At 48.4% G+C, this 20,822-nt stretch overlaps 1 protein-coding gene across 4 annotated transcripts in view; it reads right to left on the bottom strand.

The window, feature by feature from the left end:
• Positions 1-2,254: 2,254 nt before the first annotated feature.
• Positions 2,255-20,822, bottom strand: part of Myl4 (myosin light chain 4) — a 36,369-nt gene continuing 17,801 nt past the window's right edge. For 2 of the 4 annotated variants that reach the window (XM_031353633.1, XM_031353634.1), the window contains exons 2-8: positions 11,591-11,744; positions 8,889-8,916; positions 4,949-5,098; positions 4,509-4,682; positions 3,971-4,048; positions 3,189-3,233; positions 2,255-2,382 (exon numbers count right to left, since the gene is read on the bottom strand). In XM_031353633.1, coding sequence (XP_031209493.1) covers positions 3,205-3,233; positions 3,971-4,048; positions 4,509-4,682; positions 4,949-5,098; positions 8,889-8,916; positions 11,591-11,713 — 582 coding nt within the window. In that variant the 5' untranslated portion in view covers positions 11,714-11,744 and the 3' untranslated portion in view covers positions 2,255-2,382; positions 3,189-3,204. Of the gene's footprint in view, positions 2,383-3,188; positions 3,234-3,970; positions 4,049-4,508; positions 4,683-4,948; positions 5,099-5,442; positions 5,490-8,888; positions 8,917-11,590; positions 11,885-20,822 lie in introns of those variants that run through there. The other 2 variants (XM_031353632.1, XM_031353635.1) reach the window with 2 other exon arrangements.

The following is a 20,822-nucleotide window of genomic DNA, read 5'->3' as shown; positions in this document are numbered from 1 at the left end:
TTCCCTCTGATAAAGGAACTTTTTTTTTTTTTTTTTTTTGGTTTTTCGAGACAGGGTTTCTCTGTGTAGCCCTGGCTGTCCTGGAACTCACTCTGTAGACCAGGCTGGCCTCGAACCCAGAAATCCATCTTCCTCTGCCTCCCAAGTGCTGGGATTAAAGGCGTGCACCCCCACCGCCCAGCAAAGGGACTTTTCAGAAAGCTGCACTTCCTCTCCAACCTGGAGCAGACAGCTCCACAGAAACCTGAACGGAGAGCTTTGTTTGCGGTCTTACACCCTGCGTGGCCATGAGGGGACTTCAGAGTCTCCCTCACAGCATCTACCCTGTATCCTATCACTTCCCATCAACCCATAGCGGGACCAGAGCCTTCCTTAAGTCAGCCCCATTGAAGTAAAAGGACAGGACACTCTTCCATCTTCACGACGGCCCCCAATACCACATAGGAAACATGGCAGTTCCCAGAGAGTAGGAAATGCTCCTGAGCTTTTTCCTCAGTGGACAAGATGGCCGAGAAACAGCAGGCATCTCAGACCACCAGAACGGCTCACACATGAGGAGACAGTATACATGGGACTTCAGTTCCTGGGGGTGTGAGCAAGATACCAATGACACCAGCCCTGGACCTCAGTGGAAGAGACCAGTGAATACACTTCCTCGTCTTTGTTTGAGTGGGGGTTGGTTGGTGGGTTGGTTATTGTTTTGTTGTTGGTTATTTTTAGAGGTTTTAGAGATTTATCTAATTTTCCCCCTTTGGTTTTGTTTATGAAACAGGGTCTTTCTATGTAGCCCTGGCTATTCTTGAACATAGTATGTAGACCAGGCTGGCCTGGAACTAACAGAGATCCACCTGCCTCTACCTCCCAAGTGCTGGGATTAAAGGTACATGCTACCGTATCCTACTTATTTACTTTTCTGTGTATGAATATTTTGCTTGGACATTTGTCTATACACTGTGTGTGTGTGTGTGTGTGTATGTGTGTGTGTGTGTGTGTGTGTGTGTGTGTTTATCTGGTGGTATAGCTGGAACTGAATCCCAAATAACTAGACTTACAGATGGTTGTGAGCCACCATATGGGTGCTGGGAACTGAATCTGGTTTTCTGCAAGATCAGCCAGTGCTCTGAACAAGTCAGGATGAAGCAGGTTCCAGGGACTTTACCCTCAGGGAAAGCACCTCATGTGCCCACATTAAGAAACCAAGACCAGCCAGGCGGTGGTGGCGCACGCCTTTAATCAAGTCACAGCTGCTGAACACCAAGACTGTGGTGGGAGCAGGACCACTCCAGTCAATCCTGGGGAAGGGCCCAGAGCCCTTTGCATGCTGGGCAAGTGCTCTACCATTGAGCTACATCTGCACCTCATGTAAGTAGTCTTTCTTCCCCCTTTTTAAGATTGTGTGTGTGTGTGTGTGTGTGTGTGTGTGTGTGTGTCACATGTGCATGAAGGTGTCCTCAGAGGCCAAAGATGGCATTGACTCCCGGAAGCTAGAGTTACAAGGGCTTGTGAACCCCTGGGCATGGGTTCTGAAAAACCCGAATTCAAGCTTGCTGCTTGGGAAAAGCAGGAAGCACTCTTCACCATTGAGCCACCTCCTCAGCTTTACTATGAGACTATCCTTAACACTGTTGAACTGATTGTAAACGTGGTTATTACGCTAAAGTCTGTATTCTAGGTGTTTTAAAGGGCTGGGAACCTAACATAGGGTCTCACACATACTAAGCAAGTGTTGTGCTAACACTGTTTTGTTTTTGGTTTGTTTTTTTTTTTTTTTTTTTTTTTTTTTTTTTTTTAAGCAGGATCTCTTGTACCAAGGCTGGCCTCAAAATCACTATGTAGCTAAAGATGATTGGATCCTCCTGCCTTCACTGCTGGGTCACTGGGATCACAGGTGTGTGTTTCCAGGCCTGGAGCGATTTAAAGGAGGGAAAAGGAGAGGAGGAAGCCAAGACTTTGTGAGGAATGCTGACAGCAGCAGGGGGGTCACCTCCCACTTCCTACCTCAGGGGTGACAGGGTTGAAAAGGAACTTTGTGGCCTTGATGCTGCCTGTCCTTCAGAGGCCTCTACTTCCAGATGGATCCTCGGCCTTTTGTATTTGTCTCCCAGATCATTTCTCAAGAACACAAGGCCTCAGGTTACATTATCTCACACACACACACATACAAGCACACACACACACACACACACACACACACACACACACACAAACTCCATTAATGAAGGTTTAAAAAAAAACAACAACAACCAAAACAAACTGAAGAATTAATAAGACTCCATGCTGGAGCGCTTTATTTCCAGGGAAGGTTGTGGGTCTGAGAAGCTGTGTGTGAGTCCAATACTCAGCCACCGAGGATCTCTCGATAACTCATGCAGGGCCAAGTACCTGAAAGACAGTGCCAGTGGAAGAGAGCATGTCAGCCTCCCGCATCCCACACCCTCATCAGAGCCATATCGCTGGGAGGGCTCTACACCACGGGGCTGAAGAAAAGAGGCATAATCCAGGGGCTTCAACCTGGGGCGGGGCTTTGCCTCACCCAGAGCGTATGCTGTGCCCAGGCCTGAAAGAACTAGGGAGAGACAAAAGAGTATAAGAGTAAAGGTCAAAACAGGACATGGCCTGGTGGTTATTGCTGTTGTTGTTGTCTGTCTGTTTGTTTGTTTGTTCGTTTTGGTTTGGGGTTTTGTTTTGTTTTTTGTTGCTGTTTTTTTGTTTGTTTTGTTTTGTTTTGTTTTTCTGAGACAGAGCTTATATGGAGTGCTACCTCAGGACACCCCTGAATTGTGTAAGAAGCAGGCTGAGAAAGCCATGAGGAGCAAGCCAGTACGCAGTGTCCCCTCTGTGGCCTCTGTCTCAGTTCCTGCCTCCAGCTTCCTGCACTGATCCTGCCCTGGCTTTTCACAGCCATGAAGGGACTGTGACCTGAGAGCTGTGAGCCCAATACACCCTGTCCTCCCCAGGTTACTTTTGGTCATGGTGTTTATCAGAGCAATAGAAACCCTACCTCAGAGAAGGCAGAAGACACAGGACAAGAGGTTATACAGTAAAGGAGAGAGCACTGGAGCCCCCCACCCCAGGCCCCAGGCTACCCTCCTATCTTGGCTCCACATCCCAGACACAGGACTTCCAGGGCATGTGGTACTGTCTGCCCATAAGACCCAAAAGGACCTTGAGGAAGAGGAAGAACTCACCCTGGAGAAAAGTGCTTTACCCGGACATGATGTGCTTGACAAAGGCTGGAAAAGAGAAGGAAAATCAGCCACACAGCATCCTCTGGAGCTCTGCCCTCCTCTCCACTCCTTAACCCACTTCCTGTCCCCGCACTTCCAACCTTGCCATGCCCTTTCTGCAGGTGGCAGCCCTCTTATTGGAGGGCTGGTGGAGAAGGCATAAGAGCAAAAGGACCTACACTCTGCCGTGTCCCCTCTGTGCTGACATTAGACAGACGGCATGAACGGCATCGTCACTACAGACCCCCCACAACCTTAAGGAAGGGGTTAGCATGCCCACTTCCCATCTGAGAAGACTGAGGCTCAGAGACAGGAAGTGATTTGTTCTAAGTCACATAGATGGTTTCTCACAGAGCTGTCTCCCAAACCCAAACTCCTGGGCCGCTGAGATGGATCAGAGGGTAAAATCCCTTGTCACAAAAGCTTCACAACTTGAGCTCAGTCCCCAGGAACCAACAGCAGAAAGATATATTGATCTGTAAAAATTGCCTTCTGACCTCCGCACACACACAATAATAATAATAATAATAATAATAATAATAATAATAGTAATAATAAATATACATTTAAATGTCCCTTCTATTATACCAGATATTCACTCCCAAGACGGTAAAAAAACAGCACCCAGTTAGAATCTGCCACAACCCATCTGAGACACACATCCTGCAGCCTCCGGGCTGGCTCATCCCATCCCACGCCACTGCCTTCCCCTAGGTACCCCAGAAAGCAAGGAAGGACCTTACCTTCGTAGTTGATGCAGCCATTGGCATCCTCCTGCCCAGACAACAGCTGCTCCACCTCTGCCTCGCTCATCTTCTCTCCTGAGGATGTGGAATGGGGTCTTAATGCCAAGTGGGCGAGAAGGGGAAACCGAAGCACTCGTAACGCTTAAAGCCCGCCCTGGGTCTGAGAAACGGTTAGTGCCAAGCCTCAGCGAAAGCTCTGGAAGGATCTCCGGGCTCGCTCTGAAGCCTCTCCCCTCTGCCTCTCCTCTCTGCCCACAGCACAGTGGTGATGATAAGAAAAGAAGCCCAAGCCCGTGCCAGACCTCGGAAGTTACCCCTGCTCTGCCAACTGCTCTCCTCTCCCAGACCCTGGTCCTTGCTGGGCAAACCCAGTTCCCGGGGTAGTTGGGGGCGGAGTGCTATGGAGTCCAGGAAATCAAGCCCTGGATTAGGATTTGCCAGATGCAGGGACCCTTAGATACACCCCACCATATGCCCTTGGCCCCTCTTATCCAAATATTCTCACGCGGCTTTCATTCCTGCCCGTCAGACATACCCAGGGTGGCAAGGACATGCCGAAGCTCAGCACCCATGACTGTGCCGTTGCTTTCCTTGTCAAAGACCCGCAGCCCCTCCACGAAGTCCTCATAGGTGCCCTGCTCTTTGTTGCGGGAGATGTGTTGCAGGATGGGCAGGAACATCTCGAAGTCCAGCGTCTTGGAATTCATCTCTTCCAAAGGGCATAAGAGCAGACAGAACACCACGTAAGTATATGCTCGGGGGAGGAGAGGGCCAAGAGCTCTCTTCCCAGCTCTGACAGTGCAGGGCTTAGGCCCCAACTGCTTGGTGAGATGCTCCACCAATGACAGGCAGAGTCAGAGATAAGCCAATAGGATTGAAAAGAACAAACGTCCCGTTAACTCTGCGCTTGGTCCGGTCATTAGACCATTCTGTATGCTAAAATCAATCACATTTAGACATTGACCCCACACTGACCTTCAGGCTTGGGTTTGCCCAAAACGCGCAGGACCTCTGCGTTGGTGGGGTTCTGGCCCAGGGCCCGCAGCACGTCCCCACACTGCCCGTAGGTGATTTTCATCTCTCCCGTTGGAGTCCGGTCAAATAATGAAAAGGCCTCTTTGAATTCTGTAAAGAGACACCCAGCTATAGCTCCCTGCCCCAAGAGAAGGTGGCAGCTGTGGTTTCCTCCGTGGGATCGTTAAGGGATGTCACCGATCCCTTCAGTCACTGTTCCAGGCTGTCCTTGGAAACTGCTCCCCATCTTCTGACAACCAGCGCCATCTGGGGACACCATGACCAAGCAACATGGGTCTTTGGCTCTCTTCTCTCAGTCAGTTATAGGCTTTGACTATTTCCCTGTTTCTCCTCATCCCATACCCTTCCCTGCTAAGTCTCTGACTAGAAAACAGTGGAGAAGTGAGAACATCCCTGCCCCAGTGAGGTTTCCCAGGTTTTCAGCTCGGCTCTACCTTGAAGAGTAGGAAAACCAGGCAGGGTATCCTCCTGCTCTCCCCATTCTCCCTGTCACTGTGAGTGTCCCTGAGAGGTGGCAGGATGTGGAGACAGTTTGCAAAGTGATAACGACCTATTATCAGTACTGCCTGTTCCCAGCTGAAAGAGCCCCATGGCCAGACAAGGTGACATTGGGGCCACAGTTAGATCACACTAGACCTGCCACTGAGCCACTGGTAGCCTTTGGTAAACCCACACCTCTGTGGGTCCTGTGCTTCTTAGCTTTAAGTGCGGACACAATGTCTACCTGCACGGGTGGCTGGTGGGATCGCAAAGTGTGCCAAGTGTGTGCCTTCCAGAACTGACAGATCAAGGTGGCTCTCGTGTCTTCCTGCCTCTGGGGCTAGCTCTGTAAAAGACAGACTTGACACCTTGAAGGGTACAGAGCGGGTATCTAAAGAGCAAGGCCAAACTAAGGCACCCCTGGGCTCTGTGTAAATAGCCTCAATTCTACAACTGTTAGTTTGCTTTTGTTTCCTTCAGACAAGGTCTCACGTAGTCCAGGCTGACATTAGATGTGCTCTGTTGTAGAGGATGACCTTGCACTCCTGATCCTCCTGCCTCCATCTCCCAAATGCCAGGATTATAGACGCACACTACCACGTCTGGCTTATTTCCCATCAATTTAGATTTAATTAATTTATTAGAATAATATGAACAGGCAGTGACACTGCAGTCACCTCATGCTATCCACAAAGAAGTGGACAACCACAAACCACAATGGACAACGGACTGCAGCTGCCTCAAACGCAAAAAGCCCTGTGGTGGAAGAATATGCAAATCTGTGAGGGATCAGAGGAGTCAACAGTCTGAAGCTAGTTCCTATGGGGGGAGGTGGAAGGAACTTGGAGCCATGTCACCCAGACACTGCAAATCGTAGAAGAATGTGGTAACTGGCTCCAGTTAGACAAAGGGTGGATGTAGACAAGATGCGGAATAGTCACAAATCTCTGAACTGAACCAAATACTCTCACTTTGAAGATGAGAAAATTAGGTTTTAACGAAGTCACTTCTGGGCTGGAGGTATGGCTCTGTGGTTAGTGCTTCTATCTATCAGATGACCAGATTTCAGATCCCAGCACCCACATCAGGCAACTCGCAATAGCTCCAAGAGCTCTGATGGCAGCTTCTGGTCTCCATGAGTGCGCAAGCATGCACACGTAAATAAAATGAGCCTGGAAGGAGGAGGAGGAGGAAGAGGAAGGAGAAGAGATCAAACAACTTCTTAAGGCTCACAGTGAAAGAACTGGTGACAGGAAGTCTCCTGATTCCCAGAGAATGTTCTTTCCATTCACTGGAACTGAAGAAAAGTGCTGGCTGGGGCTGAGGGTGTAGCTCAGTCAGCAGGGTGCTTGCCTAGCGTGGGCGAAGTCCTGGGTCCAATCCCCAGCACCACATAAACCAGACAGTAGTGCATACTTATAATCCGGGCTCTCAGCTAGAGGTTTGCTGAGGATCACGTTAAACTTCTGATCCTCCTGCCTCCATCTCCTGAGAGCCGGGATTATAAGAGGTTTGGGCCGGGCGGTGGTGGCGCACGTCTTTAATCCCAGCACTTGGGAGGCAGAGGCAGGTAGATTTCTCACTTCAAGGCCAGCCTGGTCTACAGAGTGAGTTCCAGGACAGCCAGGGCTATACAGAGAAATCCTGTCTGGAAAAACCAAAAAAGAAAAAAGAAAAAGAAAAAAGAAAATCACTCACCAGCAGCCACAGCTTCACCAAAAGGCAAATGAAGGGACAAAAGGGATAAAGGTTAAAGAGGAATCCATCATAATCCAGCATGAAGAGAAATGGCTTCAAAGTCCTACCATGAATGGTTACAAAGAGCTAAAAGCCCTGCCTGGAAGCCTCCAGGGAGAGTAGGATTCAACCAGCTGGACTGTCAAGCTCCCGCCATGATCCCCTTGGGGGATGTAGGAATCTGATTATTAACTGAGTTTCCAGTCCTCGTTCGTGCCAAGGATTTGGCATGGCTACAGATGCACGAGTTTAACTAGAAAGCGCTAAGAAATTCATGGCATCCACAACGATTGCCTGACAGCGAGTCTCCACATAGGACAGAAACAGAAACCAGCTCCAAAAAAAAAAAAAAAAAAAAAAAAAAAAAGCCAGTTCTCATGCTCTGTGTAAACGGATACACCCTCTTAGAGAGGAAATTGACAATTGCCATTATTATTCTTACAACGTAAAAGCAGGCATCTTTTCACCCAGGGCCAGGAAGACCTCGTTAATGTCCCCAAATGGAAACAACATCCAAGTCTCTCTGATTATTTAAGTACATCCATGTGTGACAAGTCCTGAGATTTCTCTTTTTTAAGATTTATTTTATTTTTAATTATGTGTATATGGGGGGCGGGGAGAGCACAGGAGCTAAAATTGCAGGTGGTTGTGAACTGACATGGGTGCTGGGAACTGAACTCAGATCCTCTACAAAAACAGTACACACTGCTAACCACTGAGCCATCCCTCCACGCCCTTGAGATTTATCCTAAAGTTGCATCTACTGACACTTTATATAAGGTTGAGAAATTGTCTCTACTGAAAACGAGAAGAGTTGGTGATGGAGACCACAGGAGAACTAATATGCTTGCAAGCCACCACTGGCCCTACCACCAGGACAGATGGACTTGTCGCAGACTTACTTCATCATGAAGGTGTGAATGCCCATAAGCTAAACAGGGTTTCCTGTATCAGAAACAGAGAGGATTTCTAGATATCTTTACAGATTGGTGGCATGATGGGGCTGTAAAGGGATCAGCATTTTCTGAGCCTCAACTGTATCTCAAGCACTCTGAAAGTGCAATTGAAAGTAAAGGTCTAGCCAGGCAATGGTGGCACACGCCTTTAATCCCAGCACTTGGGATGCAGAGGCAGGCGGACATCTGAGTTCGAGGCCAGCCTGGCCTACAGAGTGAGTTCCACGACAGCCAGGGCCACACAGAGAAACCCTATCTGGAAAAACAAAAACAAAAACAAAAAAAGAAAAAGAAAGAAAAAGAGAAAGAAAGAAGGAAGGAAGAAAGGAAGGAAAGAAAGGAAGAAAGACAGAAAGAAGGAAGGAAGGAAGGAAGGAAGGAAGGAAGGAAGAGAGAGAAAGAGAGAAAGAAAGAAAGTAAAGGTCTAGAATCAGATACCTGAATTTGACTTCCAGGCCCACTGCGGGCCCTGTGAGAATGGACCCCTAACTCCTCTGTGCCTTGGTTTTGCCACCTACTACATTGGAGCAGTAAGAGCTACTAAAAACCTCAGGGGACTGTTTGAAGAATAAAGTGACTGGGTCCATATAAAGTGCCTAGGACTGTGCCTAACAGGTCTGATGGAATGATGGTCATTTCTATGACCTAAAGGGCCACTTACTCCTTCTCCGGAAAATGCAACAGACCGTGCGGTGGTTCACACTCACCTTCGATCTGGTCGGCACTGAAGTCTATCTGTAGGGAAAGAAACACAGGAGTGAGGGCAGGAACTGCTAACGGCTTCCAAAGGGAGGGTTGCACACCTCCTCCAGTAGGCCACTTAGCAACAGAGGAGGACTCTGGGTCTCCTGATGAAGGAGCCTGGTGGCTGCCTATGAAACAATGTAGCCTTCAAAGTGCTTTAAAACCAATGGTTCAGCCTTTAAGTTCACTTGTTGCTCTTGAAGAGAAGCCAGGTCCAGTTCCTAATACCTACATGGCAGCTCACAACCTTCTATCTATACCTCCAGTTCCAGGGGTACCAAATACACACATGGTACACACACATTCATGCAAACAAAACATAAAATAAATGAATCCTAAGAAAAAAATACCATCAAGAGAGAAAGAAAGAAGTTATCTATGTCATTCTAAAGCCTACGGTGACCCACCTGACAATTCCTTTGGGTCAGTAGAAAATCCCTCTCATCCTAGAGTGCCATGGATAAGCTGGTCTTACTGTCACCCCCAAGGTTTCCCCAGTTCCTAATCCCCTGACAAGATGCACCTCCTCTGGCTTTGGGTACTCACTGCCTCGCGCCCTGGGACTCCCTCTGCCTGATGCTGCCTGTCAGCCCACCTCACTGCATGAAGTTGTCCGTTCCACCATCCACACCACCCTCCTCCTAGGCCCTCGAGTGAGTTACTTGTGCCCAGACTCTGTCACTGCTGACCTGTACCTATATCATTAAAACTAGGTTGGGGGTAAATTTTTTTGCTGATCGATAGAGTGTTTAGTACATAATAGGTAGTTAAAACTATCATGTTGAATGAATGAATGGATCCCCCCCCCAACACGCACATATTGTGCAATGTTGAGCACAGAGCGTCTGGGTGGGAAGTTCTGGAAATGAGCTGAAATGACCAAGGCATCATTTTACTAGGCTTTTGATGACATCACTTCGATGTTCTCCTCCACGAAGCTTGACCCTGGCCCTTCCCTTGTGGTGGTGGGTTCCACCCCCTGGAACATGTCATGTGCCACCATTCCATGCCCACCCCATCTCTTTTCCCTGAACTGACCCCACAGGGGCTCAGCCAGGAAACTGTGTGGGAGTGGTTAGGTCAAGTGTGGAGGTAAATGAGGAAAAGAAGCGGACCCCCTTGAACAGGAGGCAAAGCCTTTGCTCCTCTCTACCTTGCTGCGCTATGCTGAACTCTGAAGCAAAGGTAACATTGTCTTGCTTTGCAATGCTGCTTGCCCCAGAAGCAGGCATGTAAAAGAAACAGACAGAGGCACACAGCCTGACTTCCTTCCTCCTCTCTCCCTCTCTCTCTCCCTCCCCCCCCTCTCTCTCCTCTCTCTCCCCTTCCTCCCTCCCTCCCTCCCCAACCCCTTCTATTTTAAAGGATGGGCAATGAGGAAGTGGCGGGTGAAATGGGCAAGCGCTCCTTTCATGCCACTGGGCACCTCTTGCCCAGACAACAGGAATCAGGCATGGTGTTTGATCTGACACATCAGAAACAAAGGCAGGTGGGGCTCCGGGGGACACTGATGGCTGGCTTTTAGGAGAGATGGGTGGTGCAGAAAGCCTCCAGGTACTCGGGGTTTTCCACAATTCTCAGTTTCCCCTAGAGGAGCCATACAACCAAGTCCAGGTCCGGGGCAGTAAAATTGCCTTCACCCCCCTGACAAGCCGATCCTGCTAAGCCCCTTGCGGGGCTACTAGGGTCTCAGCATGGTATTGTGTGGAGTTTCTTATGTGGGCTCTGATCCTGAGAAGACTACAGTGGCCCACACAATTAGAGGGTTCAGGGTCTCTGCCCCTGTGACACCAAACCTTGTCTGCGTTTCTCATCACCCCAGCTTTGTCTTGAGGCTGAGATCCCCCAGGGGGCCCACCACTCCAGACCTGATATTAATAGCTCTTCATACCAGCAGCCATTTGACCTTTCCCAATCTGGTACCAAGTCATCAAACTGCTCCTCTTCAGAGGCTTTGGACCCCCTCCCTCCCAGGCCCAACCCTTCCCAGTTCATTCCTTCAACAGCTGGGCCAGATTGCTGGAGGCCTAAAATGCTTGGCGTCACTCTACTGCAGCCCATACCAGCCCCAGGGAAAGGAGTGTTACAGGAGGGGGGGGGGCATGGTGAAGTAGGGCATAAAACTGGGAGGCTGAAGAAAGCGGGGCCCAGCTCCCTCACCAAGTTAGAGAGGGCCCAGCCAGGAGCTGGCCAGTCAGGCTGGGGTGTGGCCCTTCATTACATGGAATAAGAAAAAGAAGCCCTTGGGCTCCTCTTACCTTCTCTACCTCTCTTGCCTAAAGTGTATTTGTGATTGAAGTCTCTCATACCCCAACACACAAGAGCATCCTCCCTGACCCCTCTCCCCAGATTCCCAACCACACCACTGGTTCCCACTATGTGTCTGTTTCCTATGAGAATGTTCTACCTCTCAGACGGAGACACGATGGGGAGATGGTTCCGTGGATTTAGAGTGCTAGCTGTTTTTCCAGAGGACCCCCTTTGCATGTAGCAGCAACAGAAAGCCTCTGACCCCAATCCCATGCTGGTTCTGCTGGCCCTCGGGGCTAGGATCTAGGGCATACAGGCCATGGTCCTCATCCCTGTCTGACCTGAGAGAAACAGATCTCTCAGCAACAGGAAAAACAGGATCCCGACTGTTGTCAGTGTGCTGGGCTTCACTTACCTTCACACTCTTTGGGTCAAAGGCAGAGTCCTTGAGGGGCTCAGGAGCGGGGGCGGCAGCTGGAGTAGGGGCTGCAGCTGGCTTGGCAGCCTCCTTCTTAGGCTCTGGCTTCTTGGGAGGCATGATATCTTAGGCTCTCCAGTGGAGGTGGGGACTAGAAAGGAACCAAAGGAAGAGAGGTGGCTCCTGAGAGAGAAGATGGGAGACTGGAAGGCCTGCCCCTGCTTTTATTCTGGGTAGGGGCCCCCACAGAGGGGCTGGTGAGAGGAGAGGCAACTGCTGCTGACTATAAAAGGAAGAGACACCAGCCGGTTGCAGCTGATATCTCAATATTGTCACCAGGTTTGAGCCACCAGTCCATCCTCCCCCACCCCCCATGCACACACCTCACTCCTCACAGCTTGCACCTCTGGGACAGATTGGTCCTTTACTGCCAATTGGCAGAAACCCAGAGAGGGGTGGGAAAACTGACCCTTTCCAAAGGGCCAGAGCAGCCAGAGAGGGATGAGCCGACTTGAGCCGTTGATAACCGTCACACAAAGCCCAGGGGAGTTGAGGCTTTTTTTAGTCCCTCCTGAGCAGGGGCAGCCCACTACACATTCCTTTTAAACTAAGAGCCTTTAAGCTAGCCCTAGGCCCTGCCCTGAGGCTCAACAGTCCAGGCATGGAGCCCTGAAGCAACAGCTGGTCTAGCTGGCTCTGCCATCCCCACTCTCCCAACCGCAGGGCAAAGCCCTGTGTTGTCCACAGCAGGCATCCCAAGAACTCTACAGACTTCAGCTCCCTAGATCCACCCTCTACCCGCAGTTGTTCTATAACAAGTATTGCACATTTGTGCCGAGGGTAGGAATCTGGGTAAGAAATAGAGCTATGGCAAAAAGTTGGGAGGCTAGAGGTTAGGAAACAAGATCTATCTTCTGCTTACTATGCACCAGGTACTACTAAACACTATTCCTATAAAATATCATCAAACCTTCCATAAATCTATAAAAACAGATACCATTATTACTCAGATAACACACACACACACACACACATGCACACGCGCACGCGCACACGCACACTCGCTCGAGAGTTAAAATAACTTGGCCAAGGTCACTTAATTACGATTTGGGATTGGAAGACCAGTAGGACTGATCCTAATGTGTATAGTTGAATAATTTATACTACAGTCTCGCTTATATGAGAAAGAAAAGTGGGGTGGAGCAGTCATCGGGAAGAGCAGGATAGAAACTGGGCAGGATGAGGCCCAGGGTCATCCCAACTCTCAGGAGAAGAAACAGAGGCCAGTCTGGGTTATGTAGCAAGATCCTAATTTAGAGAGAGAGAGAGAGAGAGAGAGAGAGAGAGAGAGGGAGAGAGAGAAGGAATGGCACAGAGATGGGGAGGTAAGAATCAACTGTTCACAGGCCACGCCCCTGGGGACCTAGGGTGTGAGGGAGGGAGGATCACAGAAGCTTTTTTTTTTCACTTCATATACAAATGAAAATTTTTGTGACAACCATGTGATATATTGGAAAGAAAAGAAGAAAGGAAGAAAGAAAGAAAGAAAGAAAGAAAGGGAGAGAGAGAAAGAAAGAAAGAGAGAAAGAAAGGGAGAGAGAGGAAAAGAAAGAAAGAAAATGAAAGTCAACAATAATTCAGAAAAACAACAACAACAACAAAAAAGTTTGTCTACCACACATCCCTACTCTGAGCTGAGTGTTTAGACTCTGTAACGCTCCCAGGATACAAACCAAGGAAGGCAGAAAGAACATCGTTTTGACTTACTAAGCCATTTCTTCACCTCCAAAGCAAGACTGTATGAGCCGAGGATGCGGCCCAGATGGTAGTGTGCTGGCCTAACACGCACACAGCCCTGGGTTGGTACTGTGCTGGCCTAACACGCACACAGCCCTGGGTTGGTACTGTGCTGGCCTAACACGCACACAGCCCTGGGTTGGTAGTGTGCTGGCCTAACACGCACACAGCCCTGAGCTAGATCCCCAGCGCCACATAAAACCAAACATGGTAGTGACACGTGCTTATAATCCCAGCACTCGGGAAGTGGAGGCGGGACAATCAGAAATAGAAGGTAGTGAAATCTTCTATATAGTATGCCTGAGGCCAGCCTGGGTTACATAAATAAATAAAATAAGATAGCTAGTTGGGAACATATCTATAAGCCAGCGCTCAAGAGCTGACTTAGGAGGATTGAGATTTCTGACCTGGGCCACATAATGAGGTTCTGCCTCAAACAACAAGAAACCCCAATTGGTAGACTTGACTGGCCCACTGAGCACCTAAGCCCACAATTCCAGGCACCCTGGAGCCCAACATCTGCCTTCCCCCCAGTTCCCTAAACACAACCCTAGATCATTGCTATTAAAGCCTAAAATGCGCTCGGGCTAAAATCACCTTGTGTTGTACAGACTCACTGGTGAACACTCTAAGGTGCAGAGAGGCTTCTGAGTTTCTCGAGCTGTCAGTGCACGCCTGGCTAAATCCATCTTATACCGCGCTGTCCCTTCCTATGGCCTGCCTGCTGGAGGGCAAAGAAGCCCTCAAAGGAAACTGAGGCAGGAAAGGGGGACTGAGCCTCCATCGGGGCCAGTCTCCTCTCACGTTGCCTCTCCCCCTCCCTTGGCCTCACACAACAAAGCCGACCCCTTGAAGCCACTGGGATGCTGCCCAAGGAAAAGGCACCTGCTGCCAAGGCTGACAGACTGAGTTCGGTCCTTCGGATTCACAGGGTGGAAGGGGACAACCGAGTTCCCCAAGGCCCCCTAACTCCCATTGATAGAAAGTAATTCATTAATTACTAATTTTGCAAACCTAACCCCTTGCCCACTCTTGATTGGCATCCTTCTGTATCCCCTTCTAGTCCTCTCCCTGACCCGCTCCACTAGGACTGAAGTTAGGTGGATGATGATAAGGAAAATCTAAACCACAGCGCCTTCCCTCTCCACCTCCCTGCCTCCGTCCTGAAGAGCGTCCTGGAATGTTTGTATGGAGAAACACCGAGAGAGTTCCCTGGGATGCCTGGGAAAACATCAACATCGCAGCTGGAAGACTGGAGACTGGCATCCTAACTCACCAGCCATCAGAGTCTCTCTGGACCACAGGCAGCTGACCTCTGACATGAAAGATGATCGGGAGCTTTCAAAGCACTCTCAACAGACTCCTAGTGGCCGGACACTCCTGACGCTAAGGGACAGAGAGGCCAGGTCTGGGGCTTCCCTCCACTACCAACCCTCTAATCAGCACCCCATCCTGTGTGTCTTATAGTTTCTTTGGTTTGGTTTTTACAATTATTTATTTATTTTGGTGGGGAGACGCAAGCCAAGGGCATATGTGGAAGTTAGAGGACAACTTATAGAAATTAGTCCTCTTCCACCATGTGGGTCCCGGGGATCAAACTCAGGGCATCAGGCTTGGCAGCATATTACTTTCATCTAATGAACCATCCTCCTGGCCCTTATATATTTAATTTGATATGATTCTACTTTCCTTTTTTTTTTTGTTGTTTTTTTTTTGTTCGTTTGTTTTTGTTTTTTTGAGACAGGGTTTCTCTGTGTAGCCCTGGCTGTCCTGGAACTCACTCTGTAGACCAGGCTGTCCTCTCAGAAATCCACCTGCTTCTGCCTTCCAAGTGCTGGGATTAAAGGCGTGTGCTACCACTGCCCGGCTATTTAATTTGATATGATTCTACTTTAATTTATTGGATTTTTATTTTCATTTTAAACTTTTTAAAGATTTATTTTATTTTAAATTGTGTGTGTGTGTGTGTGTGTGTGTGTGTGTGTGTGTGTGTGTGTGTGTTTATGTGTATGTGCACATGTTTGCGGAGACCAGAAGATGGCTTTATATCTTTTGGAACTAGAATTACAGGTAGTTATGAGCTACCTTACATGGGAGTTGGGAACTGATCTCAGGTCCACTATAAGAGCAGCAAGTGCTCTTAAATGCTGAGTCATTCCTTTTCTTTTTCTTTTTCTTTCTTTCTTTCTTTTTTTGTTTTTGAGGCAGAGTCTCACAGCCTAGAACTCATAATGTAACCCAGGCTGGCCTCAGACTCATGGTAATCCTCCTGTTTCAGACTTTAAAGTACAGAGATGATAGGCATGAACCCTATTTACACAGGGTATAAGTGCACATACCCTGTGTGCATATGTATTCATTCATTCATTCATTCATTCATTCATTTTGTGTATGTCACATGAGAAAACCAGAAGTCAATCAATCTCTAATGTCTTCCTCTATCATTCTCTACCTTATTTTTTGAGAGAGGGTCTCTCCCTGAACCTAGAGCTCACTGATTGGCTAGACTGGCTGGCCATGGCCTGTCTCCAAACCATACAAGCCCAAAGATGTGGTAGAGGAGGCAGGTAGGTATCCAAATTCAGATTCTCATTCTTGCCCTGTGCCTTAGCCACTGTTCTATCGCTATGAAGAAATACCATAACTAAGGCAACTCTTATTAAAAAAAAAAAAAAAGTTGGGGGCTTGCTTACAGTTTCAGATGCTTAATCCATTATCATTATGTCAGGAAGCATGGGGGCAATGCATGGTGCTAGACAGTAGCTGAGAGTACTGGCTGGTTTTGTGTGTCAACTTGACACAGGCTGGAGTTATCACAGAGAAGGGAGTTTCAGTTGGGGAAGTGCTTCCTGAGATCCAGCTGTGGGACATTTTCTCAATTGCCCCTTGTGGGTGGTGCCATCCCTGGGCTGGAAGTCTTGGGTTCTATAAGAGAGCAGGCTGAGCAAGCCAGGAAAAGCAAGCCAGCAAGGAACATCCCTCCATGGCCTCTGCATCAGCTCCTGCTTCCTGACCTGCTTGAGTTCCAGTCCTGACTTCCTCTGGTGATCAACAGCAAGATGGAAGGAAGCTGAATAAACCCTTTCCTCCCCAACTTGCTTCTTGGTCATGATGTTTGTGCAGGAATAGAAACCCTGACTAAGATAGCTATATTCTGATCCATAGGACAAGAAGTATGGAAGAGAGACAGTAAGGCTGGTATGGGCTTTTGAAACCACAATGCCCACCCTGAGTGGCGTACTCCCTCAACAAAACCACACCTCCTAATCCTTCTAATCCTTTCAAACAGTTCAACTCACTAGTGGCTAAGCATTCAGATATACGAGCCTATGGGGGCCGCTCTCATTCAAACCACCACATCCCACGGGCGCTTTACCCACTGAGCCATCCATCTCCTTCCTGTGATTTACATACTCAGGTTCTCACAACCATTTTCAAAGAAATAGGTCAGCTATTTTAAAAATCTTTACATTATTAATGAATGAAATACTCTTACCTGCCAACCAGTTTAAGCACCAGTCATTCTTGCTCGTCTAGAAAGAAATGTAGTAAGGTGGTCCTCAAAAGGCAGAGGGATGGGCAGGGATGTGGCTCAGAGATAGAGCACCTGCCTAGCATTTATGAAGCCCTAACTTCTGTCCCCAGCACCACAAAAGTAAATAAATAAATAAATAATCCAGAGGGGCTGGAGGTAAGAGCAGTTGTTGCTCTTCCAGAGGACCTCGGTTTGGTTCTCAGAACTCAGGTCGAGAGGCTCACAACTGCTTATGACTCTGAGTCTAGGGACTCCAAAGCTGCTGTCCCCCTAGGTACCAGCTCTCAATGACACATGATCCAAACAGACACACACACCTACACATAATTTAAAATGATACAAATAAATATTAAAAATAAAAATTTAGAGAGAAATACAGCACTAGGTCTGCATGGTTCTCTGGAGTAGACCGTGGTCTATCTGAAGTCTGTTTTGACCATTTCCAGTACAGGCTTATGTATGACCTTTAACATCTCAAGCAACTGTGAGATTTGTAAGACATGACATTCGAGGCAGGCAAACCATCCCAGCAAGAGATCTTCATTTCCCAGGGATTCTCCAGGCAGAGGAAGCCAGGCTTCTCAGGTTTCCTCAGAGGAACTCTAGGAGAGAGAGAGAGGCGCAGAGGATGGAGGGACAGCATAAGGTGGCTAAAGGGATGGTGAGGTGTGGGTTTAAGAATTCGGGCAGTCAGATGAGGCAGAAAGGGGTGGAAGAGGGCAGAGTGGGAGCTTGGAAAACAGCCTGTGGAATATTTTGGCCCAGAAAACTCATTGTGAGTCCCTAGGTCCAGGCAGCCTGCCTCCTTAGAAGAAAAGCCAGACTGTCTGAGATCTCTGGCCATGGGGCACCCCAACATAGGGGCAGGAATGGGGTGAGAGCCCTTTATATGCTTTTGACTCTCCCTAAGCAACCACAGGAAAAGGGTGCCTGGTATTCCCAAAGCAACTGGAAGAAAGCTGTGGTTTCTGGGACGGAGCCATGGATGCGATTATGAAGCAAGGCGGAGTTGAACCTTATTACCTAAACTCGCTGTCTTGAGAGGGATCCCAGTAGCTGGAGTCAGAGATCCCACTTTCTGATCACTGATGTTGAATTTTAAGCCCCCGCAGGGACTCACCCTTCAGCACACATTGGCCACTGTAAGATAGGAAAGCAAGAGGTTCTGGAGAGTGGGCATTTGGCAGTCTAAACTCAACCCCTGTGGGAGCAGCCAGCAGTGCCTGAGCCAGGGGTTACTCTGCCACCTAAGTGCTCCCGCTGGAAGGACTTCAAACTCAGTGGGTTGAAAATAAGATAGAATTTCACACCAGCCAGTGTATGTCAGATGTCAGCTCAGAGACGAACACACCAAGAGCTGCCACCAGTCCTCATTTGGACCACGCATCAACACTCACTCCTCTCTGCCCGTGGCCTCTGACCACACAGGGCCTGTCCCACCCTGAAAGAGATAGCCTCTCCTGCCAAGATTGAATGCTGCCCACAGCAGTCCTGGCTGCTAACCCTTTGCCCTTGTCACCCACACTCCTTTCTCATCAGTGTCTCATAAACCTGGTTATCGCAGGGCACTGCCGCAGTCAACAGTGCTTCAATCCATGCCCATAAAGGAGCTGGCTTAACAGGTTGAAGCCCACTCAGGAACCAGAGTACCTTGTCGAAACCTTGACTCAGCACAGTGAGCTGGCCTGTTAATTTCTTTGTTTGTTTTTGGCTTTGTTGATGATGATGATGATGATGATTGATGATGATGATGATGGTGATGATGATGGTGGTGATGCTGTTGCTTTAAGACAGGGTTTCTCTGTGTAGCCCTGGCTGTCCTGAATTTTGTGCTGTAGACCAGACAATCCTCGAACTCACAGCACCTACCTCTGCCTGGCAACTGCTGATATTAGAAGTGTGACCCACCATCACCCAGCACCAGTTAACTTCTTTATGCCACAGTTTTTCTCCCCTGGAAATGGAGCTGTTGATAGAACTTCAATGATATAACTAGTGGTTCTGTGACTTTTCCTGGGGAATCATGTGTGTGTGTGTATGTGTGTGTGTGTGTGTGTGTATGTGTGTGTGTGTGTGTGTGTGTGCATTTGTGGTCCTATAGAAGTCAGAGGTTGACATCAAGTTTCTACCTCTATTGCTTTCCACCTTATTTTATTTGTGTGTGTGTGTGTGTGTGTGTGTGTGTGTGTGTGTGTATGTATGTATGCTTGATTACATTCGTATGTATCACAAGTGTACTGGCACCCAGGGAGACCAGACGAGGGAGTTAGACTGCCCTAATGAGCAGTGCAAGCAGTTGTGAGCACCTGATTTGGTACTGAGAGTTGACCTTGAGTCCTTTATAAGGATTGCTTGCTGAGCCAGCTCTCCGGCCCCATCTCTACACTTTCTTTTATTTGTTGATATTGTTAGTTTGGTTGGGTAGTTGGTAGGTTTTGTCTTTCAAGGCAGGATTTCTCTTTGTAGCTCTGGCTGTCCTGGAGCCTGCTCTGTAGACCAGGCTGGCCTTAAAGTGCTGGGGTTAAGGGTGTGTGCCACCACACCTGGCTCCACTTTCTTTTTTGAAACAGACCTCTCGCCAGACTTGGAGCTTGACATTTTGGCTAAACTGGAGGCCCAGTAAGATGCCAGACTTCTCTTGTCTCTGCCCCCACATCCTAGCACTGGAGTTATCAGCACATGCCATCACACCTGGCTTTCACATGAGGGCTGAGGAGCCAATTCCTGTCCTTGTACTTTATTGGGAAAGCTATTTCTATGTACCCCAGATTGAGTAGGCAAGGCCAGAAGAGAAGAGAGAACGGAGTCCACAGAGCTGTTCTCTGTCCTCCAAACACACAGGTGCATGCACACGCACAACCACACAAAGAAGACAAAACATTGGTATTGTCTTTGCTCTAGCAGTTATAAGACACAAACTAAGAAATGGAAGGTCTCACAATGATCCGTTAAGATTGTCATATTTTTATTTTCTAGTGAAAGATTTACCACTGTTGACTAAAAGACTGGAAAGAAGTTCACAAACTGTATAAAGAGAAAGTGCGTTCTGTGGAGACTGAGAATTTATTAAAGTGTCCAGAAGCTGTAGAAAAATGAAAATGCAAAGAAGAGCTGGAAGTCACTGGTCTGATAGAGAAACATGGGTCACTTAGCCACCCCAACCAATCACTTCAAGTCTCAAGAAACGGGGAAAACTTTGCTATAAGGAACGTCTGTGACAGCATTACTGAGGAATCTGGAAGCAATGAGAGCTAAATTGGTGCTTGAACCAGGAAGTTCAGAAATATCTTTAGCATGTGATACACAGAGCAAAGAAAGCTCCGGGTGCCGTAGCATGCTTGTAATCTCAATGCTGGGAGGTGGAGACAGGAGGACTCCTGGGGCTCACTGGCCAGCCAGCCAAGTCTACACACATGGTGAATTCCATGCCAGTAAGAGCCTTTGTCTCAAAAATACATACATACATACATACATACACATACATACATACATACATAAATGTAAGAAGTTAGACAGTGCCTGAAGATCCCCATATCAGCCCTGCGTCTGAGTGCTTACGTGAATGAAAACACACACGCAATGAAAATCTTTTTGAAAGACCTCATACATGGGGCTGGAAAGATGGCTCAGCGTGTAAGAGCACTGACTGCTCTTCCGGAAGTCCTGAGTTCGGATCCCAGCAACCACATGGTGGCTCACAACCACCCATAAAGATGCGGCTTCTGGTGCGTCTGAAGACAGCTACAGTGAATTACGCTGGAGCAAGCGGGGCGGAGGGAGGGGGGCTGGAGCGGGCTGGCAGAGGTCCTGAATTCAATTCCCAGCAGCCACACACATGATGGCTCGCGGCCATCTGTACAGCTACAGTATACTCATATACATAAAATAAATAAAATA

Source organism: Mastomys coucha, unplaced genomic scaffold (genome assembly GCF_008632895.1).
Source record: "Mastomys coucha isolate ucsf_1 unplaced genomic scaffold, UCSF_Mcou_1 pScaffold5, whole genome shotgun sequence".
Lineage (NCBI taxonomy): Eukaryota > Metazoa > Chordata > Mammalia > Rodentia > Muridae > Mastomys > Mastomys coucha.
The sequence above is the reverse complement of the archived record's forward strand: the minus strand, read 5'-3'. Positions and strand labels throughout refer to the sequence as shown.